Source organism: Nansenia antarctica (assembly GCF_963989245.1).
Source record: "Nansenia antarctica genome assembly, chromosome: 18".
NCBI classification, from domain to species: Eukaryota; Metazoa; Chordata; class Actinopteri; order Argentiniformes; family Microstomatidae; genus Nansenia; species Nansenia antarctica.
This window is the reverse complement of record NC_137691.1, coordinates 18,083,849-18,107,061: the sequence shown is the minus strand read 5'-3', so window position 1 is coordinate 18,107,061 and position 23,213 is coordinate 18,083,849. Positions and strand designations below refer to the sequence as shown.

At 41.9% G+C, this 23,213-nt stretch overlaps 3 protein-coding genes across 3 annotated transcripts; 2 read left to right on the top strand and 1 right to left on the bottom strand.

Moving 5' to 3' along the window:
* The first annotated feature begins 1,318 nt into the window (after positions 1 to 1,318).
* prelid3b (PRELI domain containing 3) lies at positions 1,319 to 8,942 on the top strand. Its single transcript, XM_080548365.1, has 6 exons — positions 1,319 to 1,405; positions 2,947 to 3,115; positions 5,007 to 5,096; positions 5,367 to 5,437; positions 5,600 to 5,702; positions 6,401 to 8,942. Exons 1-6 carry the CDS (start codon positions 1,374 to 1,376, stop codon positions 6,515 to 6,517), a joined length of 582 nt encoding a protein of 193 aa, XP_080404491.1. The 5' UTR covers positions 1,319 to 1,373; the 3' UTR covers positions 6,518 to 8,942.
* A 1,274-nt stretch (positions 8,943 to 10,216) lies between these two features.
* On the bottom strand, positions 10,217 to 12,171 carry LOC308173349 (zinc-binding protein A33-like; the record flags this gene model as incomplete). The annotated part of the gene is made up of 1 exon (XM_080548360.1): positions 10,217 to 12,171. One exon carries the CDS (start codon positions 12,169 to 12,171, stop codon positions 10,528 to 10,530), a length of 1,644 nt encoding a protein of 547 aa, XP_080404486.1. The 3' UTR covers positions 10,217 to 10,527.
* Positions 12,172 to 18,559: 6,388 nt separating this feature from the next.
* Positions 18,560 to 22,764, top strand: aurka (aurora kinase A; the record flags this gene model as incomplete). The annotated part of the gene is made up of 7 exons (XM_080548015.1): positions 18,560 to 18,752; positions 18,872 to 18,917; positions 19,060 to 19,251; positions 21,061 to 21,199; positions 21,414 to 21,562; positions 22,041 to 22,215; positions 22,573 to 22,764. 7 exons carry the CDS (start codon positions 18,560 to 18,562, stop codon positions 22,762 to 22,764), a joined length of 1,086 nt encoding a protein of 361 aa, XP_080404141.1.
* Between the last annotated feature and the right edge of the window lie 449 nt (positions 22,765 to 23,213).

Here is a 23,213-nt window from a genome sequence, read left to right as displayed (position 1 = left end):
TTACACAATACAGGTCACACTGTCCTTTCCAAGACTGTTACATCAACTATGGTCCGCTAAGTTTAGCTCAGGTCGTCTCTGTAGTGTGAATTGGGGTTATGTAATGAAGCATGTCCCAAAGAACACTAGTAATGGGTTACTCTGTACAAAGTTGGCACATAGTGTACATGCAATTCCCTCCCACTTTTCATGCCTGACAGAGGGAGATTACACAGAGCTGACCCTGTTGTACTGTCTGATATGCACTTTCCACGTGGCTGATGTCCTGTGCTAAGCATCATGTAGACTGTAGACTAATGACCTGGAGGTTCAGGGAGGAATTATGTTACTACACTTGAATGTGGGTTATGATGTCATTCATGTCTGATGCAGTTATAATGCACTGAATTATTAGCTACATCGTGACGTTAGAATTATAAGATTCTATCTCCATTTTTGGTCAAAATTGACAATTGAAATTGAAAATTGAAATGACATAATCTGATCCATTAGGTGTTTATTAATGCCTGTGTGGTGTTATTTTTAAAATGTTGACATGTTCTGAGTTAGTAATTAATAAAATACAAAGGTTCCATCTCACAAAACATAATGGAATGTAAAAACGTTGACGCTCAATATCTCTGAACTACCCTAAACGGAGATAGAACCTTATCATTCTAAGCTCACGACATGTGATCTGTGAGCTTATTAGATCTGGCAGGTTTGTTGATATTGGGACCTAGAATTGATTTAGTAAAACTATTGTTGACCACATTTGGAGTTGAAGGCAAAGGAGGCCCCTGGCCCTCTACCTCAAGAGCTCACTTGAAGGGCATGGAGAGACATTCCATCCGATCCCAAACAACATCATGGAAAATCACTATGACAGTAACATACACTACAGTTTCTTATTAATAGAACATGCAGAGACTGTTTTCTAAATGATGTTTGATAGTGTTATGTGATGTGTATTTGACCAGATGATTATGACAGGTACTATTATTCCTCCTTTCTTTCAGAAATACATTTATAATAAATCACAGACACACAGTTGACTTCGGACCTGTCAAATGACTCTCTGGCCATGCGGCGTTTCGAAAGTGCGCAACTCCTCAAACTCCTGTGATTCCAGAGTCTGCGTTCGTACATTCGCTCTGGAAATCTGATCAGCACTCGTGGAACGCCTCTCGTCCAATCAAATTACTCGGTCCGCTCTATGATGTTGAAGCCAGTGTGCGCTCCGGCGCTCTCAGAGCAAATGTACGAACGCAGCCAGGTGGGCGGGGCTTTAGGATCAGCGTCGATTCTTTTAGTGAATGTCGCCCGGTCATCAGTGTGACTGTCACTGTCCCCTACCCTCACTCCTGATCAACCCCGGGACACACGGCTCAGCCATGAAGATCTGGACATCAGAACACATATTCAAGTGAGTGATTAGATTTTTCAGAATCAGAATCTGTTAGCTGGGTATGCTAAACCGGTTAGCTTCGACCCCCCTCCCTGTTCAATGGTGTTAATCCAGCCACCACCAGCCATCATGACAGCCAGATGACCTGATATGATCTACCGGTGCTAAACTGTCCCATGTCTCTCAATTAGATATAGATGCCTATTCTTCTTCTGACTAGTGGGGAACGATTGTTGGCTTAGCTTTTGATTTGAGGATTTTGTTGTCTGACTTCATTCACGACACCACGACTCACGTATGAATGCCATTGATTCATGTCTCTGGTTCACAACCAGCTTGACTGTTGGATGTTAAATATACTTACTACCTTTTCCATTCAGGCTAAAGCCTGTGACGTTTCTGGCAGGTTGTAGCGAGGTTACTGGCATCTCTGATCTTTTGACTCTAGTCACAATGCCCGGTGTGTGTGGGGTTGCAGGTTACAGTAGAGAGGCTTGCGTAACCCAGCTAACGTGAGCTTAGCTGTGTAGAATCTTTTTCTTATTTTTTTTATTTTTTTTTTTTAAAGGCGCCTTTCATGGCACTCAAGGTCGCCGTACAACAACAAATTCAAAAACAGCCACAAAATTCAAAACACAAAATACATAGAATCATATCTATCAGGTGACCTTTACCCTACATTTCGCCGCGCCTCCGTGCGTCAGACACCGGCAAACCACATGGCTTCTGGTTGTCTCCCATGGCAACCACCACCAATCGATGGGTACATTCTGGCTGTGTTCGTCAATTCGCTCTGAGAGCGCGGGAGCGCACACTGGGTTCGACGTCATAAAGGGAGCGAGTCATTTGATTGGACAAGAGGCGTTCCGTGAGTGCTGATTAAGATTTCCCAGAGTCTATTTACGAACGCACCCCTCTGTATCTTGAAAAGAGTGTCGTTTTAGATGCCTTTGGCTCGATACCCAAAATTCCTAGATTACAATTCGAATCCTTGTTGTGCACTGTGGTGTTTCATTTTACGTCTTGACCAAATTCTACATCTCTAAATCACTTTTATGAATCAATTATTAATATAATAATAATAAATATTATTATTATTATAAATAATATAATTTATGAATTAACCTATATGATGATGATACTCAGTTAGCTACAGGTTACGATGCCTTGGCCAGACGTGTGGTCTCAGATTTAGAGCATTCGTTAAAGTCAATGATGCATAGATAGGTGGGTAGTAACTCATCAGATCTTGCAGGGGTCGGTTGACTATTACCTGGCTCAAGTCATCTGAGTTTGTCAAGAACTGCTTCAATCATAATGAGCTTACTCTACAAAGAATACACGTTTCCTCGTGGAAGAAGTAGGATATAGACAAAACTATAATGTACATTTTACTCCATTTGTCAGTGTTGGATCAACATGAGGAGAGTCATTTAAAGTCAGCCTAAATTGTGCAACTATGGTCATTATCGCTAAACACTATCACACTAAATCAGGTGGAAATAGTTGAAAGAATGAAATACAAATATATCTATGTTGTTTTATTTCGCCCCACACAGCCACCCCTGGGAGACGGTGACCAAGGCAGCCATGCAGAAGTATCCCAACCCCATGAACCCCAGCGTGTTCGGAGTCGATGTCCTGGACCGAAGCATCGACAAGCACGGACGCCTGCACAGCAACAGACTCCTCAGTGCGGAGTGGGGGCTACCCTCCATTGTCAAATCTGTGAGTACCACAGATTTCTCATATAGCATTTTTTACTTCAGATCTTATGAGATGACAGAGAATTGCATGATATGAGATTAGGGTATATACAGGAATCTTGAGGTTAATTTCAATACCTTTCTAAGACTTTTTAAAGACCTTGTCAATATTTTTCCAGACCTCACCGCCACTTTGAGCTGTAACCGTTGACATCAGTGACACCTTTAACTTAACAGTTTTAGTTTGCAATAGACTAGACCACTATCATACAACAGAATTCCCGGTTCAACTTTTACTAAAAGTTTTTAGGACTCAAACTCTTTGGACAGAGTCTAATTCAGAAAAATACCTACAAAATTCAAGACCTCATAAAATCGTGATAAGACTTTTTAATACTTATTAAGGGTCTTGATTTTCCCAAAAATGATTTATCAACTTTTTATACTTTTCAAGTCACCGCGGACACCCTGGAGAGGGTCTTTTGTAGAATTGTTAGTAGTTCTCTTGGTCTGCCTTTCTGTGTGGTGGGGTATCCCTCCTGAGAATGACATAGTATAACTGTTAGGCGACTGTCCAGCAGTAGTCCAAGCTCATGTGCCAGGTAGTGGTGTACTGACCTTACCCCAGGAGCTATTCCTGGCCCAGGGGGCAGGTTGAGGGCCACAAGACGATGTGTGACCTGCACATGCTGTCCGGAACAGACTGGTGCCATTCCTGTCTGTGCTGAAGTGTTGTAACCCTCTGCTATGATGTCATAGTTTGACCTGGCTATGCCTACTTTCAATGACTCGCTTTGAGAAATTGCCAAATTGTGGGTTACCAGTGAACGTGTACTGTGGTAGAGTACATTGAATAGATAGATAGAATAGATATAATACAAATGTAGCCTGATGTAAAGTCAGGCTATTATTTACTTAATTTGGTATATTCTTCAATGTGCCAGAATACTTTTTTATAACTAGACATTTGAAGATTAGATAAAAGATGATTAATCCTTAGCATTACAATTATAGATTTAACATATATCTCTTTATTCTCTTGTTGGAAATAGTTATGCCTAATAGTCTTTAGTTTTCCGTGTCACGGTCCAAGCTCTGCAAACATGAACCAATCAGCTTCAGTCCCTGTGTCCAGCCCTTGGCTTTATGCTGGTCAGGTCAGGGGAGGTGGTGTGAGACGTCTATTATTAACTGCTCCAAATCCTACCTCAGTGACTGGCCTGGTGATTGACAGGTCAGACACGTGAGCGTCATGTCTGCTACAAACTGAGCTGTGAATAGGAGTGTAGAGAAGAAGAACCCGATTGTGAACAAATTAAGTGTCACCCTCAAGACTCAAGTCCATGTTTTACTGTTGGGAGGAAGGAGGCTGTGTCTTATTTGTCCTATTATTCAGCCAATTATGGGAAGGCAGATTCTCTTTCACATTCATCACTTGTGGCAGCAAGTGTCTCAGGCATGCCTCACCTAGTACATACCATACAAAAGAAACAATGTCAAACTAATGTGTCCATTAGGCAGAGGCATTGAGATCAGGCTGTTTACCTCAGGCACATTCTGTACTTGACATTTGAATGATGACTGATAATGGGTCTGCTGATGAATGAATGAATGAATGAATGAATGAATGAATGAATCGTTTAATGACCACACGACCTAGGTCGGTGGAATTTGTTTTCGGTACAGGTGGAAAAGCTCAATACAGCAGTGTCAAAAACATACACACATTGCACATGACTATCACATGGACATGTACACACGTAAGCACAAGACAAGACATAATCAATATTTACAATTGATAAAGTGCAGTACATCTGGCAGGGTTAGTGCAGTGAGTCAGGTGAGTCAGTGAAACATGATGTTTCATGGATGGAATGTTCAATTTGTTTCTCTCTCTCTTGACTCTCTTCCAGATCATTGGCAACTCCAGAACGTGCACTTATATCCAGGAGCACTCGGTCGTGGACCCCAAAGAGAAAACATTCGAACTTCAATCTTCAAATGTGAGTTGAGACATGAATAGGAGTCAATTCAGAACAACAAATACATAATAGTTGGGACACCCATAGCTGTTGCGTCCGTGAGAGAAAGAGTTTGTTACAAAACCATAGCTACTTACAATACATGTTCTCTTCCGGATATACGCCCACCGATACTCTAAGCCGTCCCAAGCATGACTGTGTGACTGTGGAATGAGATGTGTTCACAGTCGGATGAATTCAAAACCTGAATTCGGAGGCTAATTAATCTCTTTGTTGTCGTTCCCTCTGCAGATCACATTCACAAACCTGGTGTCAGTGGACGAAAGACTCACATACAAACCACACCCTCAAGATCCAGAGAAGTAAGCCTTTACAAACGTGGTTCAGCAAACATGGTTTATATAATCATAATCATAATCATAATAATTAGTCTTCATATTTTCATGATATCATAGATTAGTGTGCCTCTGCAAACAACCTGTTGTTGAATTTGACATCCTAATTCTCAACCCCCGTCTCTGCAGGACGATATTGACTCAAGAGGCGCTGATCTCTGTGAAGGGGGTCAGCCTCAGCAGCTACCTGGAGGGGGTGATGGCCAGCTCCATCTCCGCTAACGCAGGAAAGGTCAGTCAACCCTCCTGATGGGTGTTTGCCTGTTACGACTTGTTAGGATCTTGAAACATTGGAGGCTTAGCCCAGCCCGTGTTTCGTCGATGGGGGTGTTAGCAGAGTTTTTGGTTGAGGAGGATGCAGGGATGAGTGGCCTTTCACCCCTATGATCTGCATGGAAGATCATAGGGGTGAAAGGCCACTCATCCCTGCAGCCTATTTTTGAACAGGCTACTCTCAGACAGGCTAATAGAATCCTCACGAATCCGTCTCATGTCCTACATGCAGAGTTCGAACTACTGCCCTCTGGGAGGAGGTTCAGGGTCCCCCGCTCTAGATTAAACAGATTTAAAATTTATTTTATTCCGGTTTCTGTTAAACTTTTAAACTGCACCAGATGAATGTTGAACATATCTTGCATATCTCGTTTTATTTCCACTCTTGTCTTAATCAGGGCTGCCTTCTGTCTGTGTTTTAACATGCTGTATTGTCTGTTGTTCTTTGTTGGCTGCTGTGGGGTGTAAGCCCAATACACATTTCCTAGTGATGGGACAATAAAGTGACTTTTGACTTGACTTTTGAGTGGGGGGCTTCCGCTAAATCGACAGGGATGCGCTAAATTGATGGCGATGTGGTAGATGGCTTTTTAATTTTTAAAATTCTATATATACTATATATATATTCTATATATTCTGTTTCTTTTCCCCCCTCAGGGACGTGAAGCCATGGAGTGGGTGATCCGACGGCTCAACGCAGAGATCGAAGAACTGGCAGCCACAGCCAGGGGGACCATGCGGACGCCCATGGCCGCAGCCGTCACAGAGAAATGATTCAACCCGCGCCGCCGCATTCTCAGCTTTGTTTGGGAACATCGCTCATTATCTCATACCAGCACAGCCTCCCTTTATGTTGCTCTACGCTTCCTCGTTATCCATAGTTTTTGGGTGCATTGTTATTATTTATTTATTTATTATGAAGTACTATCTACATTAGATATCACATAACTATCCGACGGCAACATAAAGGGATTCTGGGTAATAGCTTCAGGGGGGGGGGGCGGCCAGACTGTCTGTATTTAGAGGTGCGTAGTGAGAGGTGGCACATTCAGGTTCCAGGTGAGGAGGGAAGAAGGCGATAAGACGGAAGGCGCGAGGTACACGTGCGTTTGCCCAACCTGCAGCGGTTCTGTTTTTCACTCTAACACGGCCAGCAACCTGGTGTTCTACGTGTGGAGGGAGAACTGTGAGATCAGACGGGTAGTGTGGGTGGGGAATATCCTGGAATGTTTGCTATGTTGAGCTCTAATAGTCGAACATGTGATGTGAGTTGGAGCACGGGCAGACATAACTAGGTTTGTGGGAGAATGATAACAGGATGAACACAGCCTTATGCAGGCCACTATTGAGAGGAGGGTTTGTTGATTCATCTTTCCCTCCTTCAGCTGAGTTGTATGAGCCACACTCTCAATATGTGTTTCTTTGCAGCCTCGATCTGGAGAGTTAATACCAGGCAACATCCCCCAAGCTTGAATACTAGGACTGCATTTATTATTTATTGATAATAACATTATTATTATTATTTAAGTATACACTGAAACAAAGGGAACAAAGTAATCCTGATCTTTTTTTGATCATGTGTAACCTAAGGAACTGTGGGGGATCTCCAATGTGATGTGAATGATCGGAAGCTCTGTGCTTTAGCTTTATGTTCAAAGTATGAGACCAGTGCAACTTTGCAAAGCGTTTATTTACAGTTACAAGACCAGCAGCTGCATTGTCGGTTCAGTCACATCTTGATGTGATAAACTGACCAGGACAGTACATCAGCTGAACACTCTGTTTACACTGGAAACAACACTGGAAACACTGCATGGCTGGAGAAAGTATGGCCTAATTATCAGACTGGTTAAAACCTCTGCTGTTGTCTTTGCATACGCTAAAACATTGACCTATGTTGTTAGATTAAGAAGGTTTACGGTTATGAGGTACATGAACGCGATGGACAGAACAGCAGCAATGAGTGAATACCAGTTGAGTCACTTGCCCCCCTTGTGACAGAACAAGAGTCATATCAACATGTGAATCAGACCATTTTCCTGTATGATGTGTAAATACTTTGCACCTGCTAGAGGGATGGTGAGAGTGAGAGTTTGACTTTTCATGCTCTTAACAATTACAGTTACCAATAATGAATTGGTATATTTATTGAAAGTAAAAAAAGGTTAGAAAAAAACGACAGAAAAGGGTTTGAGGGTTTCGTCAATTGCGACTTGAAAGAAATGTGTTATGTTACATGCTTTGTCACCTATGGTTACGATTGGATGATTCTTGGGTGTCTCTGAGCTGGTTAAAATCAACTCCTTTAGCCTTTCTACAACCAGAAAATGTTTTGTGTGTTCTCAAAATACTAAGGCCCCATAATTAATATTTTGTTTAGCTCACAGTGAAGGAGAGACAGGATGGCTGCTCTGATTCCTCACCTGTCACTACCAAGAGTTCCATAAGTCTGGTGGTTGAAACTCATTTATGTTTGGATTGAATGTGCCATACTGCTTAGCCTCAGCATGTGATGGACGTATTATGCTATGTTTGACATGAGAGAGAGATATTATTTATGTATTATATATTTATATGACGCTAGGGATAGATACATTGAATTCAGTGGTAACAAGTGGTACTTATGTCAGCGGCACTTAATGACTGGGACATCCAGTAATTGGAGTACTACCTCACCTATAGACCATATGATTTGGAGGCAGCCATGTCTTTTCTATCTATCGTCAAAATCTTTCACTGATCTATGACTTGTAAACGTGTTGTTGATGGAGAAACGTCAGGGCAAGATGCTACAGCAACTGAAATGTATGCATTCCAAAAGCCAGGGCCAGTTTAGATAGTCCACTACTTCATAAGTGTACTACTTCAACAGCCACATTTCTAAGCTGTAAAATTGCCAAATGTCAAATTATTGTTTTTGATACTAACACCTGTGTTCTGATTGAACCTGATATGAAAATAATATGGCATGGTTTATTATTAACAGTCAAACCTTTCTACAATGTAGAGAATGTTTTTTGGGGGTGCTTTTTATTTGAAATTACAAAAATGATTTGTCAATTCTCTACATCTGGCCAATGCTATGTAGGGACTGAGGTAATGTGGATTGAAATGCTGCTGTATTCAAGTTCCTGATGTGACAAAATTGAAGACCAGGCATGTTAGTTTACAGAAAATGGTTACGAATAAAGAATGAAGTCATGTGAAAACTAAAGTGCTGTGTGTTTGCTTTCAAGTTCAAAGTGTGCCCTTGTGTGTCATTTATAGACTTTATGAAAACCTTCCCCAACATCTGTAAATTCTTATAGATTACGTTTTTTCGGTTTCGAATTGAACAGAGAAGAACTAGGCCCTAGGGTGACAACGCCCCTTGGTACTAGACTAGGGCTGTGTTCGGAATGGCATACTAGCATACTACTCATACTATACGTAGATTTTTGTATGTGAGAGCGTTCACACTGTACAGTATGTGAGATTTGAGTATGCGAGAAATGTAGTATGTATACTAGATTTGGGGAAATATTATAGTATGCCATGACTGGACACTACTGGGGTACTAAATCCCCAAAATGCATTGCGCGTCTCTTCAAACTGCGTCATACAAACTCGTCATACAGCTGTTGTTTACATTGTCTGATAGCCTTTCGGTTGAAAGCTACAGATTTGAGTGTGCAGATGCTGCTTTTTACGAATTTACGAACGCAGCCGTAATGTAGCTAGTGAACAGAAGAAGGAAAAAAACGTCAGATCATATATATAAACAGGTTATTTTGATAAACTGGACACATTTTGGGAATATATATGGTTACTTTCTCGCCTGAAAACAACTTCATAAAATGACATGTTAACAAAATTGCAGCTTTTAGCCAATGGAGGTTTATAATTGAGGATTTAAATTCCCCGCTGCTGGCCGGTGCGAAATGCATTCTGGGAGTTAGGGGACTTTATTAATCAGGTGTTGATGTTACATTTACATTTACATTTTTGGCATTTAGCAGACGCCTTATTCCAAAGCGACTTACAATCAATACATTTGAATACTAAGCATGTGAATCAGCAGTCCACCATTCGTTGTAGGAAGAGTACTCTAGCTCGGGCCGGGGGCAACTGATAGAAGGAAAACCTTTTCCCTATTATCGCCTTCTATACTAAACTTTTTTTTTTTTTTTTTTTTTTTTTTACTGGAGAAACTGAGAAACAGTACAAGGGGGGCAATAGAAGTTCTAGGGACACAGTAGAGGGGATATGTTTGATATGCAGTGATGATAAAACCACCACAGAAACAGACCATTAGACAAACTTATAATATCACATAGATCTTTATCTCTCTCATATTACAATCACAGTCAGCTTTTTTTGCTCAGTTTTTAAGCATATCTGATTCCTTTTGCAAACCATTAAATCAATAACATTATTATCAGATGTACATCCTGTTGAATGTAATTACGTCACACACATGCAGACTGAGGGAGTTCAAGTTGTGTCCACTCTGTACACATTTTATATTTATTCATTACACTCAAAATCTCCAAAATACTTTGAACAAAAATACAGTATAAGTGAAAATGAAAAAACGGATTTATAATAATTTGAAGAAGTCTAACAACCATGTATAGAGTCATATCTCCTTATGAGGCTGTACAATAGCAGCACAATCTATATAACAAACGATAACCAGTTCAGAAATTACTCTGTTTGGTAAATTATACCATAACCTTCCCTAGTGACTGACAACAGATAAAGATAATTCTAAATGCTTATTTTACTGAGTTGAAGGTTAAAAATCAGTCAGTGTGATTGACAGGAGAGATGATCAGAGGGGCAGAGTTTTTACCATCATAATTCTGGTCAGTGTTGAAGTATAGATAGAGTTTCTCAGTGAAGGTGCAGCCAGTGAAAGAGTAGATCAGAGACCTGGCCTCCACATCATAAAAGGAGACCTGGCCCTCCTCATAATCCACAAACACCCCCACCTTCTGGGGCTTCTCTCTCAGGGACAGGGGGACACCAGGGCCAGCGAGTGCCTTGTACTCATTTCCATTCCTCAACCAGACAGTCCAGTATCCATTCTTAGGGCTCAGTGTGATCTGCCCCTTCCTGTTGATGGACTCTCTGGCCACTCCTACATCCCAGCCAGTCTTCTCCTTCACCTCCACTTCATAGTAAAACCTCCCTGAGGAGAAACCCTCCTTTCCTAAAACACCGAGACACTCAGAAAACCTCTCTGTGTTCTTAGGGACTTTCTTTCTTGTGTTTCCTAATCTAACTTGTTTCCCATCCTCAGACAGAATGAGTTCAGGATGTGCTGTATCAGGGTCCAGAGTCACGTCCACTGCATACTGCTGACTTCTCTTCAGCTTGACTTCAGGCAGCTTCTCCATCTCTGTATTCAGTGTCTCCTCCAGCTGAGACAGAACTCTCCTCACAGACTCAACATTCAGATCACTGTGAACCCTGACCTCAGACCAGTCCTTGGTGTGTGGAGGGGTGGACAGGGATGGGAAGCTCTGGAGGAGGTGGAGGTGGTCCTCAGTGTGTGAGAGCTGCTCCAGCTCAGTGCTTCTCCTCTGTAGCTCAGTGATTTCCTGCTCCAGCTCTTTAATCAGCCCTTCAGCCCGCCTCTCTGCTGCTTTCTGCTTCTCCTCGATCACGTCAAGGAGCTCAGCTTGGCTTCTCTTCATGGAGTCCACCAGAGCAGTGAAGACCTGTGCGCTGTCTGCTTTCTCTCTCTCTGCATCTTTCTTACTAAGATCTACTGAGTGTTTGATCTCTGAAACCTTCCGCAGTCGCTCCTGGATCATCTGCTGAACATCTGCCTCTGTCTTCCCCAGCTGAGCCTTCCTCTCTCCATACTCCTCCTCTATGGGGACGGTGTCATGAGTCTTGTGGTCTGTTTTCATGCACAGCAAACACACACACATTTCATCACTCCTACAGAACAGTTCCAGGAGTCTGTCATGCTTCTTACACATCCTGTCTTCCAGGTTCTCCACAGGGTCGATCAGCTTGTGTCTCTTTAAGGTTGCGACTCTCTGATGAGGCTCCAGGTGAGTCTCACAGTAAGAGGCCAGACACACCAGGCAGGACTTCAGAGCCTTGAGCTTCGTCCCAGTGCAGATGTCACAGGACATGTCTCTAGGTTTGACAGGTGTGTCTGGGGCTGGGCTGCTGGTTGCCTTCACTTCAACTGACTTCCTAAACTGAGCGGCCATCTCAGAGATTAAAGTATTGACAAAGAGATCTGGTCTCTTACCAAATGCTTTTTTACACATCGGACACTGACACAGGTCATTGCTGTCCCAGTACTTTCTGATACAGGCCATGCAGAAGTTGTGTCCACATGGAGTAGAGACAGGGTCAGTGAACACATCCAGACAGACAGAACACAGGAACTGCTCCTCAGACAGGAGACTGCTGGAGGAAGCCATATCTAGAGAGACCAGAGGAGACACCATAAAGCATTTCCTGGAATCAATCAGATCTCAATAGTTTCAGCTATGGAGCTGTCAAGACTGTATTATGAGATTATACAGCAACCAATAATGATAACATTATTCTACATCACATAGAAAATAGTCCTTCAACCAAATCAATACGTTTTACATACTGAACTGCAGGGTGCGAAATAAGGGGGAGCTCGGGGAGCTATAGCTCCCCTAGTGGTGACATGAGCTCCCCTGGAAACATGGTTTGTGAAATTTTGGGGGAGCTCTAAAATATTCCAAATTGCGATGGATTTATTCCAAGTTGTGACGGATTTTACCTGGTGTAATATGATTTGTAGAGGCATACAATCTATTTTGATGTTGGTATTAGGTATATAAATGATATATAATAGCCTATATAGCCTACAAATAGGCCTTTTTTGGCTACAACTATGCGACAGTAACTTGCAGCGGGGTGCACTGACGCTGAACCCCTCATAGTGATAAGTAGGTGGACAATGCGTGGTGCTGAAATAGCCGACATGCGGTGTGTGGTTTGAAAAAAGTAACGCCAGCTCAGTAAATAATTCAAACTTAATGTTTACTTATAGGCTATGTGAATGTGACTGCACCACACATGTGAACAGTAACAAAGCAAATGCAGTTTAATTTTATGAAAAACATTGACAACTAAATCGGCGCAAAAAAAAAAAAAAGAAGCTGAATCCGCTCAGCCTATATGCTCCTGAAAAACATTTAATGACAGAGCAAACACGCTACATTACTAGGGATAATAATTACAATGAGCCATTCATTAAAAATAGAAAAAATAATATTAGGCTATTAAATCTCACTTAATGAGAAAACTGGCATCTCCCATCGGTCACTATTTGTTGGCTATCTGGTGATATGGACGTCTTTGAGTGTCTAGAAAAGCGCCTAATGTATTATTATTATTTATTATTATTATGGACGTCACTTTAATCCGGCAGTTCTCAAGGTTTTTATGCACCAATCGATTCCTCTAGTCCGTCTTTATCGCATTCATTGATGAAAAGGACAACTCGCATGTATAGGTGGAAGGGAACATTCATTGTGAGCACGGAAAATGTGAGTCTCTCACAACGGCTTTGCACCAGGTAGGATGAACGCATAGTTCGCTGTCCATTCCTGTTTAAATGCCCTGTTTTCACCGTCAACTTTCCTCTTTAGACCTTTGGAGAGTGACATTATGTTTCTCTTGCTAGCTAGCAGGTTAAATGTTTAGCTAACTTCACCCGGCACCAAACAACCAATCCAATAATAATGTGACCTTGTAAGTCTGGGAGGAGGGGGGAATCATTATCAGAATAAAACTATGTTAAATAATTATTAGAATAAGTTAGGCTGCGCTACATCGTCAGTCCACACATGTATTATACAAAACTATGGAAAAGGGTGAAACTAGGGTGAGAATCACAACACAAACTCGCTAGTCAAGCCAAAATACAGCAGCGAAATGGATTGGACTGCTACCTAGTTAACTAGAACACTACTTTGTTACCTAGTTAACTAGAACACTACTTTACATTGTTACCTAGTTAACTAGAACACTACTTTACATTGTTACCTAGTTAACTAGAACACTACTTTACATTGTTACCTAGTTAACTAGAACACTACTTTACATTGTTACCTAGTTAACTAGAACACTACTTTACATTGTTACCTAGTTAACTAGAACACTACTGTACATTGTTACCTAGTTAACTACAACACTACTTTACATTGTTACCTAGTTAACCAGAACACTACTGTACATTGTTACCTAGTTAACTAGAACACTACTGTACATTGTTTAGCAGGCTCACAAAACAAGCCGTGTTAGTTGACTAGCGATGTGTCATTGATTTTCGACAACGCGGAAATGTGTTCACATTTTCCGAAAGAAAAGTCAAAGCATTAGAACGTAGAACAGAAAATCGCACGCGCGCTTTGCGCACGGAAAGCCACCGGCCCCGATTTGGCCTGAATTATTTTTTCCGTTAGGAGATTATTATTATTATTTTTTTGCTTTAATCCCTGGGCTCCCCCGCACACCGTGATTTAATTCGCACACTGCTGAACTGTCTATAAACAAAACTGGTAGAGAGTGAACACAATAGTTTATCTTGACTTGTAAGTCTCTCAACTCACCTGTCTGTGATTCTGTGAGAGTGTGGATGCTGTCTCTGTATGTGTGATAGATGTCTCTGTCCTTTCTACTGTATGTGTGATAGTTGGAGGACGATATCTAACAAGTTTGAGAGAGTCTGCTCTCGTCCACGATACACTTAACGTCTCTACACAGTTTAGTTTCATTTCAGCTGCCTGAGGTTGAGATGCTCCTCCCCTCCCAGTACAGCTCTCCTCCCTGGAACAGAGTTAACCCTTTACAGGCTGGTCTTACCTATCATTTCCAATCATCATATTGTTTTCAGTCAATATAAACACACACACACACACACACACACGCACACACACACGCACACACACACACACACACACCACACACACACACACACACACGCACACACACACACACACACACGCACACACACACACACACACACACACACACACGCACACGCACACGCACACGCACACGCACACACACACACACACACACACACACACGTTATTTATTATGTACATTTTATTATATATACATATATATATACGTATATAAAATGTACATAATGAGTACTTTTCCCTCCCGTCATGTCCACGCCCCTTTTTGGGTGGTAGAAGTTTGACTGGCGGTCAATGGAAATATCTGGTCTTTGCTACTTTAATCCGATAAAATAAGAAAACCGTAGCGCTTTTTAGATATTAGGAGCCCAAATCCGATGGCCAGTTAGGCAAACTATTATATAGTGTCGTTGCCGTTCAATGATCGACGTCGTTATATAGAGAAAATTAATGAAATAGGCAATGTGTCCTTTCAGTCTGCCTCCATCCATGTGGATGAACCACCCGACCCAAAGGCCTGAGGTGTTGTAGGAGGCATGAATATGATTTAGGGTACGGTGACCAGACGCCCCCGATTTCCGGGGACAAGTCCCGGTTTGGATGGCCTGTCCCCGGCAACAAACTGTCCCCGGAAAAGTCCCCGTTTCAAGTTTTTTTTTTTTTTTTTTTTTTAAATTTATCTTGGCTTGTATTGTCACCGAACCTGCTGCCAAGGGTCCTACCCATGGGGTCCTCCACCCCTTTATAACGTCAATGTATGCATATTACCCGTTAATGGACGATCGTTACATGCAATGGAAAGCATTTCAGCCCCGATTGTTCCCCATTAACGAGCTCATTATGATTGAATGGAGCAATAACAAGGTCATTCTTCACCACTCAGAGAATTACATCCAAGCGTGGGGAAAGCACGCAGACAGTCTCAATGATAATACAATGAAATATATGCAGTGGGTGTATAAAGTTGTTTTAAATAAAAATAAAAATACAATACAATATACAGAATTTTGACAACATCATTAGTCTTATGTTAGGCTTAAAGTATGAGTAGGGTAGTGGAGATAAAAATGGGCATAAAAAGCACAATAGTGTGTACAAATTCACCAGAATGCAGGAAATTAAGTGTTAAATCCTCTTTTTTTCTGGGGGAGGACCCCCAGACCCCCGCTTGGTTGATGGTTGGCTCGTCAACCTGAACAGTTCTAAGAATTACTTTTAATACAACTTACAGTACACTGACACTAATGTTGAGAGGCACATTCCAGTTGTTACACTTGAGTATTCTTGCTTGAATGTGTATACATTGGTCAAAATAAATGAAACAGCAATTGTCCCCGTTTCTGTATTTCATCATGATAAAATGTATACATTTTTCCTAAAAAGTTGGAAATGTCCCCAGATTGCATCTGAGAAATCTGGTCACCTTAATTTAGGGGGTATTTAGTATAAAAGGCTAATGAGTTATTGTGAGTTTACTTTGATTCTTTGTCACCAAGTTTGATTGTTCTATTCAATAAATGCTCTAAAACGTACTTTTCATCTCGCGTCATACAATTAGCCTACCAGCCTGCTTGCGTCTCTCAGCAACTTTTTACTTTTGGCTCTATCTATCTAGTCAGGTGTCATATAACCCTAACCCATATCCTGTCATATAAAACTACCTTATTGAATCTCCAGGTAATGTATTTCTGACATCCATCACTTTTGCTGTCGTTAAGATACTTTATTTTTCTGTTTTGGTAGTCTGTCCATTGTGACACTTGCCCTCCTCCACCGGCCCTAGTTTTGGATCTAGCTTGCTGTTCATTATTCTGATGATAAATCGTAGCTAGCTAGCTATAACATCTTCATATACAGAGTACATACTGATTAACAGTTCATCACTTTGGCAAATGCCCATTGAACAGATTTATTCATTATCCTATCTTAAGAAAACGAATGTAACACTCTCATCTGGGGAGAAATCTAATGAAGAACTACAAATCCCAGATGACAGGGAGATGACATATGACTGATCTGATGAATCAACCCCTATTTCATTAATTTTCTCTATATAACGATGTCGATCATTGATCAGCAACGACACTATATAATAGTTTGCCTAACTGGCCATCGGATTTGGGCTCCTAATATCTAAAAAGCACTACGGTTTTCTTATTTTATCGGATTAAAGTAGCAAAGACCAAGGACCCCAATTGAAATAAGCCAGTGGCTTTCTTGGGTTTTTATCCTGTTAGTTGACCTTGTATGTAATATGTACTTTCATGTACCTACTTCTGCAAATCTTCTAATAAAGTTTTCAATCAATCAAAAAACCAGACATTTGCATTGACCGCCAGTCAAACTTCTACTCTTCTATCACCCAAAAAGGGGCGTGGACATGACGGGAAAGTACCCGGATGCGATGCTCTTATCCGTACTGAAGTGTAAACGGTCGGCTGGTATTCGCATACTTATTATGAATGTAGTATGCCGTATATACTCAGTGAGTATGCTGGTATGCAATATGCTAGTATGCCATTTCGAACACAGCCATTGAGTATGCTAGTATGCCATTTCGAACACAACCTAGGATCTGATTGGCCTCTGCAACTGTCACTCAAGTTGAAAAGCTACAACAGATCTTCTTTGCCTTTCTCTGCCTGGTAAAAGTGTTTGACAGACCGGTCGACAGCTCGCTCCCGCCCCCTACTGGATTGGAATACAGTACATTTCCCAGATGGCATTGCGACAGAATGCAACCAGCGTCCGTTAGAAACTCTGCGTCAACCAATGGGAAGCGAGGAGAGAGTCGCCCATCAGCCAACCAGGGGCCGGGGATATTTAAAGGTATTTAAACGAGGGAGGTTTGAATTTATACGAGAGTCGCAGGAGGAGGAGAGGTTCCAGCTCGCTGTTGAGACGTCGTCAAGACTACCCTTTTCTGTAAGTTAAATGTGTGTTATTTGTTATTTTGGACTTTTATAAAACTGGTTAACGTTAGCTAACAAGCTTTGATAGGACATGGTTTATGGTGGCTGACTCTAACTCTGTGCATTTCAAATATCGGTGTTGATAATGTGGGCTAGGCTAACGTTCTCCATTTTGTATGAGGCGAATGTGTATGTAGCTAGTTTAGCGATACAGATCATGTCAGTTGATCCTGTGCTCAACGCCTAAGGTTGGGGGTTCGATTCCCTGCAGTGGCCATACAAAAAGACATGTATGCATGTACTGTTTAAGTAGCGTTGGATAAGCTTCTGCTGGCTAAACCGATGGGCATAATACAACTAACCACATTTCACACGATCTGCCCCTCAGGATATGGATCCTGCCAGAGTCAAACTGACCAAGGACTACAGACCACAGAGGCCTGACCAGAAGGTAACTGACAAGGTTATAACTGACAACCTAATAGAAGAGTGCAAAAAAGCAGCTTCTCACACTCAAATCTGTGCAAAAAACGTATTTTATTGCGAGCTTAGCATAGGCAAGCATCGGCCTTAGTGCGGATGCTGCTTTTTTTGCACTACTCTTCAGCTCCAGCAAGCCAAGCACCTCAGTTAAGTCTGATCACGGATGAGTGGTGGTATTTTCACTATTATAACTGACAACCCACAACTCACTCCAGCCATGTACTACTGGTCTCTTATGTGGTGTAAATGTAAAAAAATAATAATGTGATTGTGCAAAAGATGTTTGTTTGGGTGTTCCCTGCATTGTATTATTGTTTTACGTTTTGTGTCACTTGAATAACCTGTTATTATTTACAATAATATTCATATTTTGATATGTTCAGCTTAGCAGTGATGGGCCGAAGCGGATTCCAGTGTCACAGACAAATCAAAAGCCCCCCGTGTCGACACCATCGCAGCAGCGTGTTTTGGGTGTGTCGAATGGACCCCAGCGTATACAGCGACCTATGACGGAACAACAGAAACCTGCGGTCCAAGCCCTGGCTCCAAAGGCTGGGCGGCCTCCTGGCGGTCAGAATGTCAACCCTGTTAAGCCCCAGCCTCAAACGCCAGCCCAAAGCCAGCCAAAGACCAATGGGTTGGTGGCAAATCCCGAATTGACCAAAGCGACAGAGTCATCCAAGCAGGACAAGGCACACAGTAAGAATGAAGTCAACTTGGTAGTTGGATTGGATGAATTGTTTATGTGCGCACTGTCTGCGTTGCATGTCTTTGCCCACTCTCTTACTTTTGTTCACTTTGTTGTCCCCCCCCCTCAGGCAAACCTGTTAAGAGTGACTCCACACATGTATCTGTATCATCAAAGTAAGTACATGTCGTTGGCCAGAGTTACTTTTTGTCTAACCTCAACATGTTGAAATAATGATTCTGCTCTGTCATATTGTATGCTCTAGTCATGTTCTTGAGGGGGCATCATGTAACTCCTCTCTCTCTCTCTTTCGCTCAGGAAGCGATGGAGCCTAGAGAACTTTGACATCGGTCGCCCCTTAGGGAAGGGTAAATTCGGCAACGTCTACCTGGCCAGGGAGCGCCAGACCATGTTCATCTTGGCCCTGAAGGTGCTCTTTAAGAAGCAGCTGGAGAAGGCAGGAGTGGAGCACCAACTGAGGAGAGAAGTGGAGATCCAGTCTCATCTCAGGTATTCATCATGTGCTGAATCCGCACTAGGCCCTAGCCCCTACCCTCTAGACACTCCTGGAGGTCTTGAAGGATTGACTGCGTATAAGCGATGTGAAGGCAGGGTGAATCATTTAACCATATGTGGCACGTTCTAGTGTTTTGCTCCGCATGTCGGATTCGGCAACCAATCAAAATGTTTCAAGTACGTTTCAACATTGCTGAGAATCACTACACATGTGGTGTTACAGCGTGTCTGAAGCAGGAGACTGGGCACCTGACATCCACTGTATTGCCCATCGTTTAGAGCTGCACCGTGCTATCAAGGTGCTTGGTTTGCATTAAAAAAAAAGATTATCTGAAGCCGTTACAGCATTTAAACACATATTTTGTGTTCATAACATTACTATTTGACCAATGAATAGGCTAACTGGCAACGTAGTAATAATAGTAATGATTATTCTGATAAAGTAGTAATTATTTTACTACAGATTGTGTGTGACAGCTATCCGGTCAAGCCTCTCTTCCCTTCAGCTCCAGAGGCTTTTGTTCTTCTGTGGAAGGCCCTCCACTAGAGCCATTTGAGGCAGAAATGGTGGTCCATAGGTGGTGGACCACCTGTCACTGAAGCCGTTGGCCAGGATTCAACCCATGGGAGTTTAAGAGGGCTGGAGGGAGTTCTGTTCATTTGAATAAAGGATACAGTCATATACAGTATCTAGCAAATAAGATTGCTTCCATTGGGGAGGGAGGGGGGCATATTCATGCATATTGTGGCCAATCTTAATCTAAAATAAATAGCTGATTACCACTTCATAATAATTTTACATAATTACATAATATTGTTTAATTCATAGATTTTTTTCATTGACTGTGGAAATGTTTTCGAAAGAAAAGTCTGACATTACATCGGAAGCTAACATGCAGACCAAAAACACTAGAACGTGTCACATATTGTCTATACCTACCAATCCTTTTAGAGCTTAGGGTGTATGAGTTCGGCCAGGATAGTGATCTGGGGCTGTATTACAGAAACTTCCTAAATTGCATATCCTATCTTAACTGTTTGATAACCATGGTAATTACGATTAGGACCAAAAAGCCATGACAGATCACTGTTCCTAAATCAATGTTCCTATCCTAACTTGAGATAGGAAAAGTGTATTACACAAGCTATATAAAGTCACCTAACTTTAGGATAACCGTGAATAACCGTTATTTAGGATAACCGTGAATGGAGAACCGAATGTTGTCGTGCGACAATATCGCACGCCGTGTGCATTGGCCTTTAGGCTGTCTTCACTTCACAAAATCACACCCAGGTGGTGGAGTATAGGCTGCAGGTTTCACAGCATTCTGTTGCTGTTGTTAAAGGAGTGACAGTTGGTCATTTACATTTCAAACCCATTTTCTAACTTGTGATAACGACTACAGTTTTTAATGTAGGCTACACAGACATATGTATCAAAATGTTTAGGAAGTTTGAATAATAATAATAATCTCGTCGTTGTTTCTGATCCATTATAAGATATTACTGTTTACAATATAGGGACGTTACAATACGTTACAAAGTATAGGCTACCTTATAAAGGAGCTGTGCGCGATGGAAGTACCATTGGTTGCTAGGTAACAGACATAAACGTTGATAACCGACATTGGATTTAATATTTAGGATGAGATAAGATAGGATTCCTAAAGTTAGTTAGGATTTGCTCCTGTAATACCAAATTGAGACAAATCCTATCTTAACTTAAGATAGGAAGTTTCTGTAATACTGAGAATCAAAGGGTTTGTGTGAATAACGTTGCTGATTTTGTGATCTCTCTCACAGGCACCCCAACATCCTGCGTCTCTACGGCTACTTCCACGACTCCTCTCGTGTCTACCTCATCCTGGAGTTTGCACCCAAGGGAGAGTTGTACAGCGAACTGCAGCGATGTGGCAACTTTGATGAAAAGCGGAGCGCCACGGTGAGGGATCTATTTTTCTTTCTTTTTTTTACGGTCTCTATCAGTTCAGATTTATTCAAGGTAGATCACTATCACCATCTTGAGTGGACAGTAGAGTGATGATGTTTTTCTGGTTGCATTTGATGCTTTCAGCTGTTCTGTTAAGTACAGATTCTGAGGGCTTGTATGTCATGTATTTACATGGGCTGCTTTCTTCTTCTTCTTTCCCCCCTAGTATATCATGGAGCTGGCAGACGCCCTGAACTACTGCCACTCAAAGAAGGTGATCCACAGGGACATCAAGCCAGAGAACCTTCTACTAGGTGCAAACGGGGAGCTGAAGATCGCAGACTTTGGGTGGTCTGTTCACACACCCTCCTCCAGGTACATGGCACACCTGCTATCCATTGTTATGAGAGAGGAAATGTGAAAGTAAAGTTGGCTTTTAGTCCTTTTGATTAAGGTGTTGGAGTATCTTATACTATTAGTGTACACGATACGGTTCCAGCACTATGACATGTAGTTGCAGTTAAAGTCAATTATTATAGGTCCTAAAAGCTTGACAGGTTTGCTCTTATTGCCCTATATATATACTGTATGTATATATACTGTATATATATATATATATATATATATGTTACGGTACATGTGGGAAAACGGTACATGTGGGAAAACTAGGGTTAGGGTTAGGTGCTACGTCGACTTGGTACATGCTGGCATGTCTAACCCTAGTTTTTCCCACATGTACCATATTCCCACATGTACTGTAACATATATATATATTAAATGTAAGTTAAGTATCGATTTCTCACTGTTCCCTTTTTGTTTGTGTGTGTGTGTGTGTGTGTGTGTGTTCCTGTAGGAGGTCCACCCTCTGTGGGACCCTGGATTATCTGCCCCCAGAGATGATTGAGGGGAGAACTCACGACGAGAAGGTGGACCTGTGGAGTTTAGGCGTGCTCTGCTACGAGTTCCTCGTCGGTCGCCCTCCCTTTGAAACCAAGAGCCACGAGGACACCTACCGCAAGATCTCCAAGGTGAGGCAGGACCGTGAGAGGTTCAGGGAGCTGTGGATGTGGTACTGTGTCTAGGTGAGGCAGGACCGTGAGAGGTTCAGGGAGCTGTGGATGTGGTACTGTGTCTAGCAGAGGTTTGGTGGTCAATTCTGGTTTAGAATTCAGGAAGTAAACTGAAATTTCAATTCCAAGACATTTTGAATGGGAACTTGGCTAACTTCCTGAATTGATTGATTCAAATGGAATTTAACTAGTAGAGCTGTTTGTGTTGTCAAACATGTCATCACTGTTATTCCTGCTCATGAATCTATTTTTGATCTAGATAGAATTTGATAGTAAAGCGATTGATCTAACTTGCAGTCTTCTCATTCATGGTAGGTGGAATTCAGCTACCCTGCTCATGTGAGCGCTGGCAGCAGAGACCTGATCAACAAGCTGCTGAAACACAACCCTCTGCACAGGCTGCCCATCCAGGGGGTCCTGGCCCACCCCTGGGTAGTGGAGAACTCCTGTAAGGAGCCTACCATAGTGTCTCCTAGTCCTAGTCCCAGCACCGCTCCCAGTACATGAGAAGAGTTCCTACCTACATGTTTCTGTTGGGGCACCATGTATTATTTCGGACATCTGTTCCGTGCCCTTGTGTTGTCTCTGTAGCCTCCCATGGCTGTTTCCCATGGCTGTTTCCAATGGCGTTTTAAACTATATTTGTAAATATGTTCCTGTTTATATAATTATGTGAATTCTTACTTGAATAAATGATTTTTGAAGTTGTTTTAAATGTTTTATGTTGAAGCAATGTGGATTATCTTGGCACCTTCATGTGAATTTCTGTTGTTGCTCGGTGATTCAAAAGAATATGTATATGATATTCAAAAGTGTCCAATAAACACTGATGTTGATTTTGGTTAAAGAAAAACCACCCGGCTGCTTAGGTTATTAGAGTACAATTGTGTTTGAAACAATGCATTACTTCACACACTATTTGGAGTTTTGCAGTCATCACCATTCCTTTAGAAAGG

Bases quoted from the DNA above. Each gene is read 5' to 3' on its own strand.
- prelid3b (XM_080548365.1), top strand. From the start codon at position 1,374: ATGAAGATCTGGACATCAGAACACATATTCAA. The intron at 5,438-5,599 runs GTAAGCCTTTAC...CCGTCTCTGCAG, and splicing joins CACCCTCAAGATCCAGAGAA to GACGATATTGACTCAAGAGG. The intron at 5,703-6,400 runs GTCAGTCAACCC...TTCCCCCCTCAG, and splicing joins TCTCCGCTAACGCAGGAAAG to GGACGTGAAGCCATGGAGTG.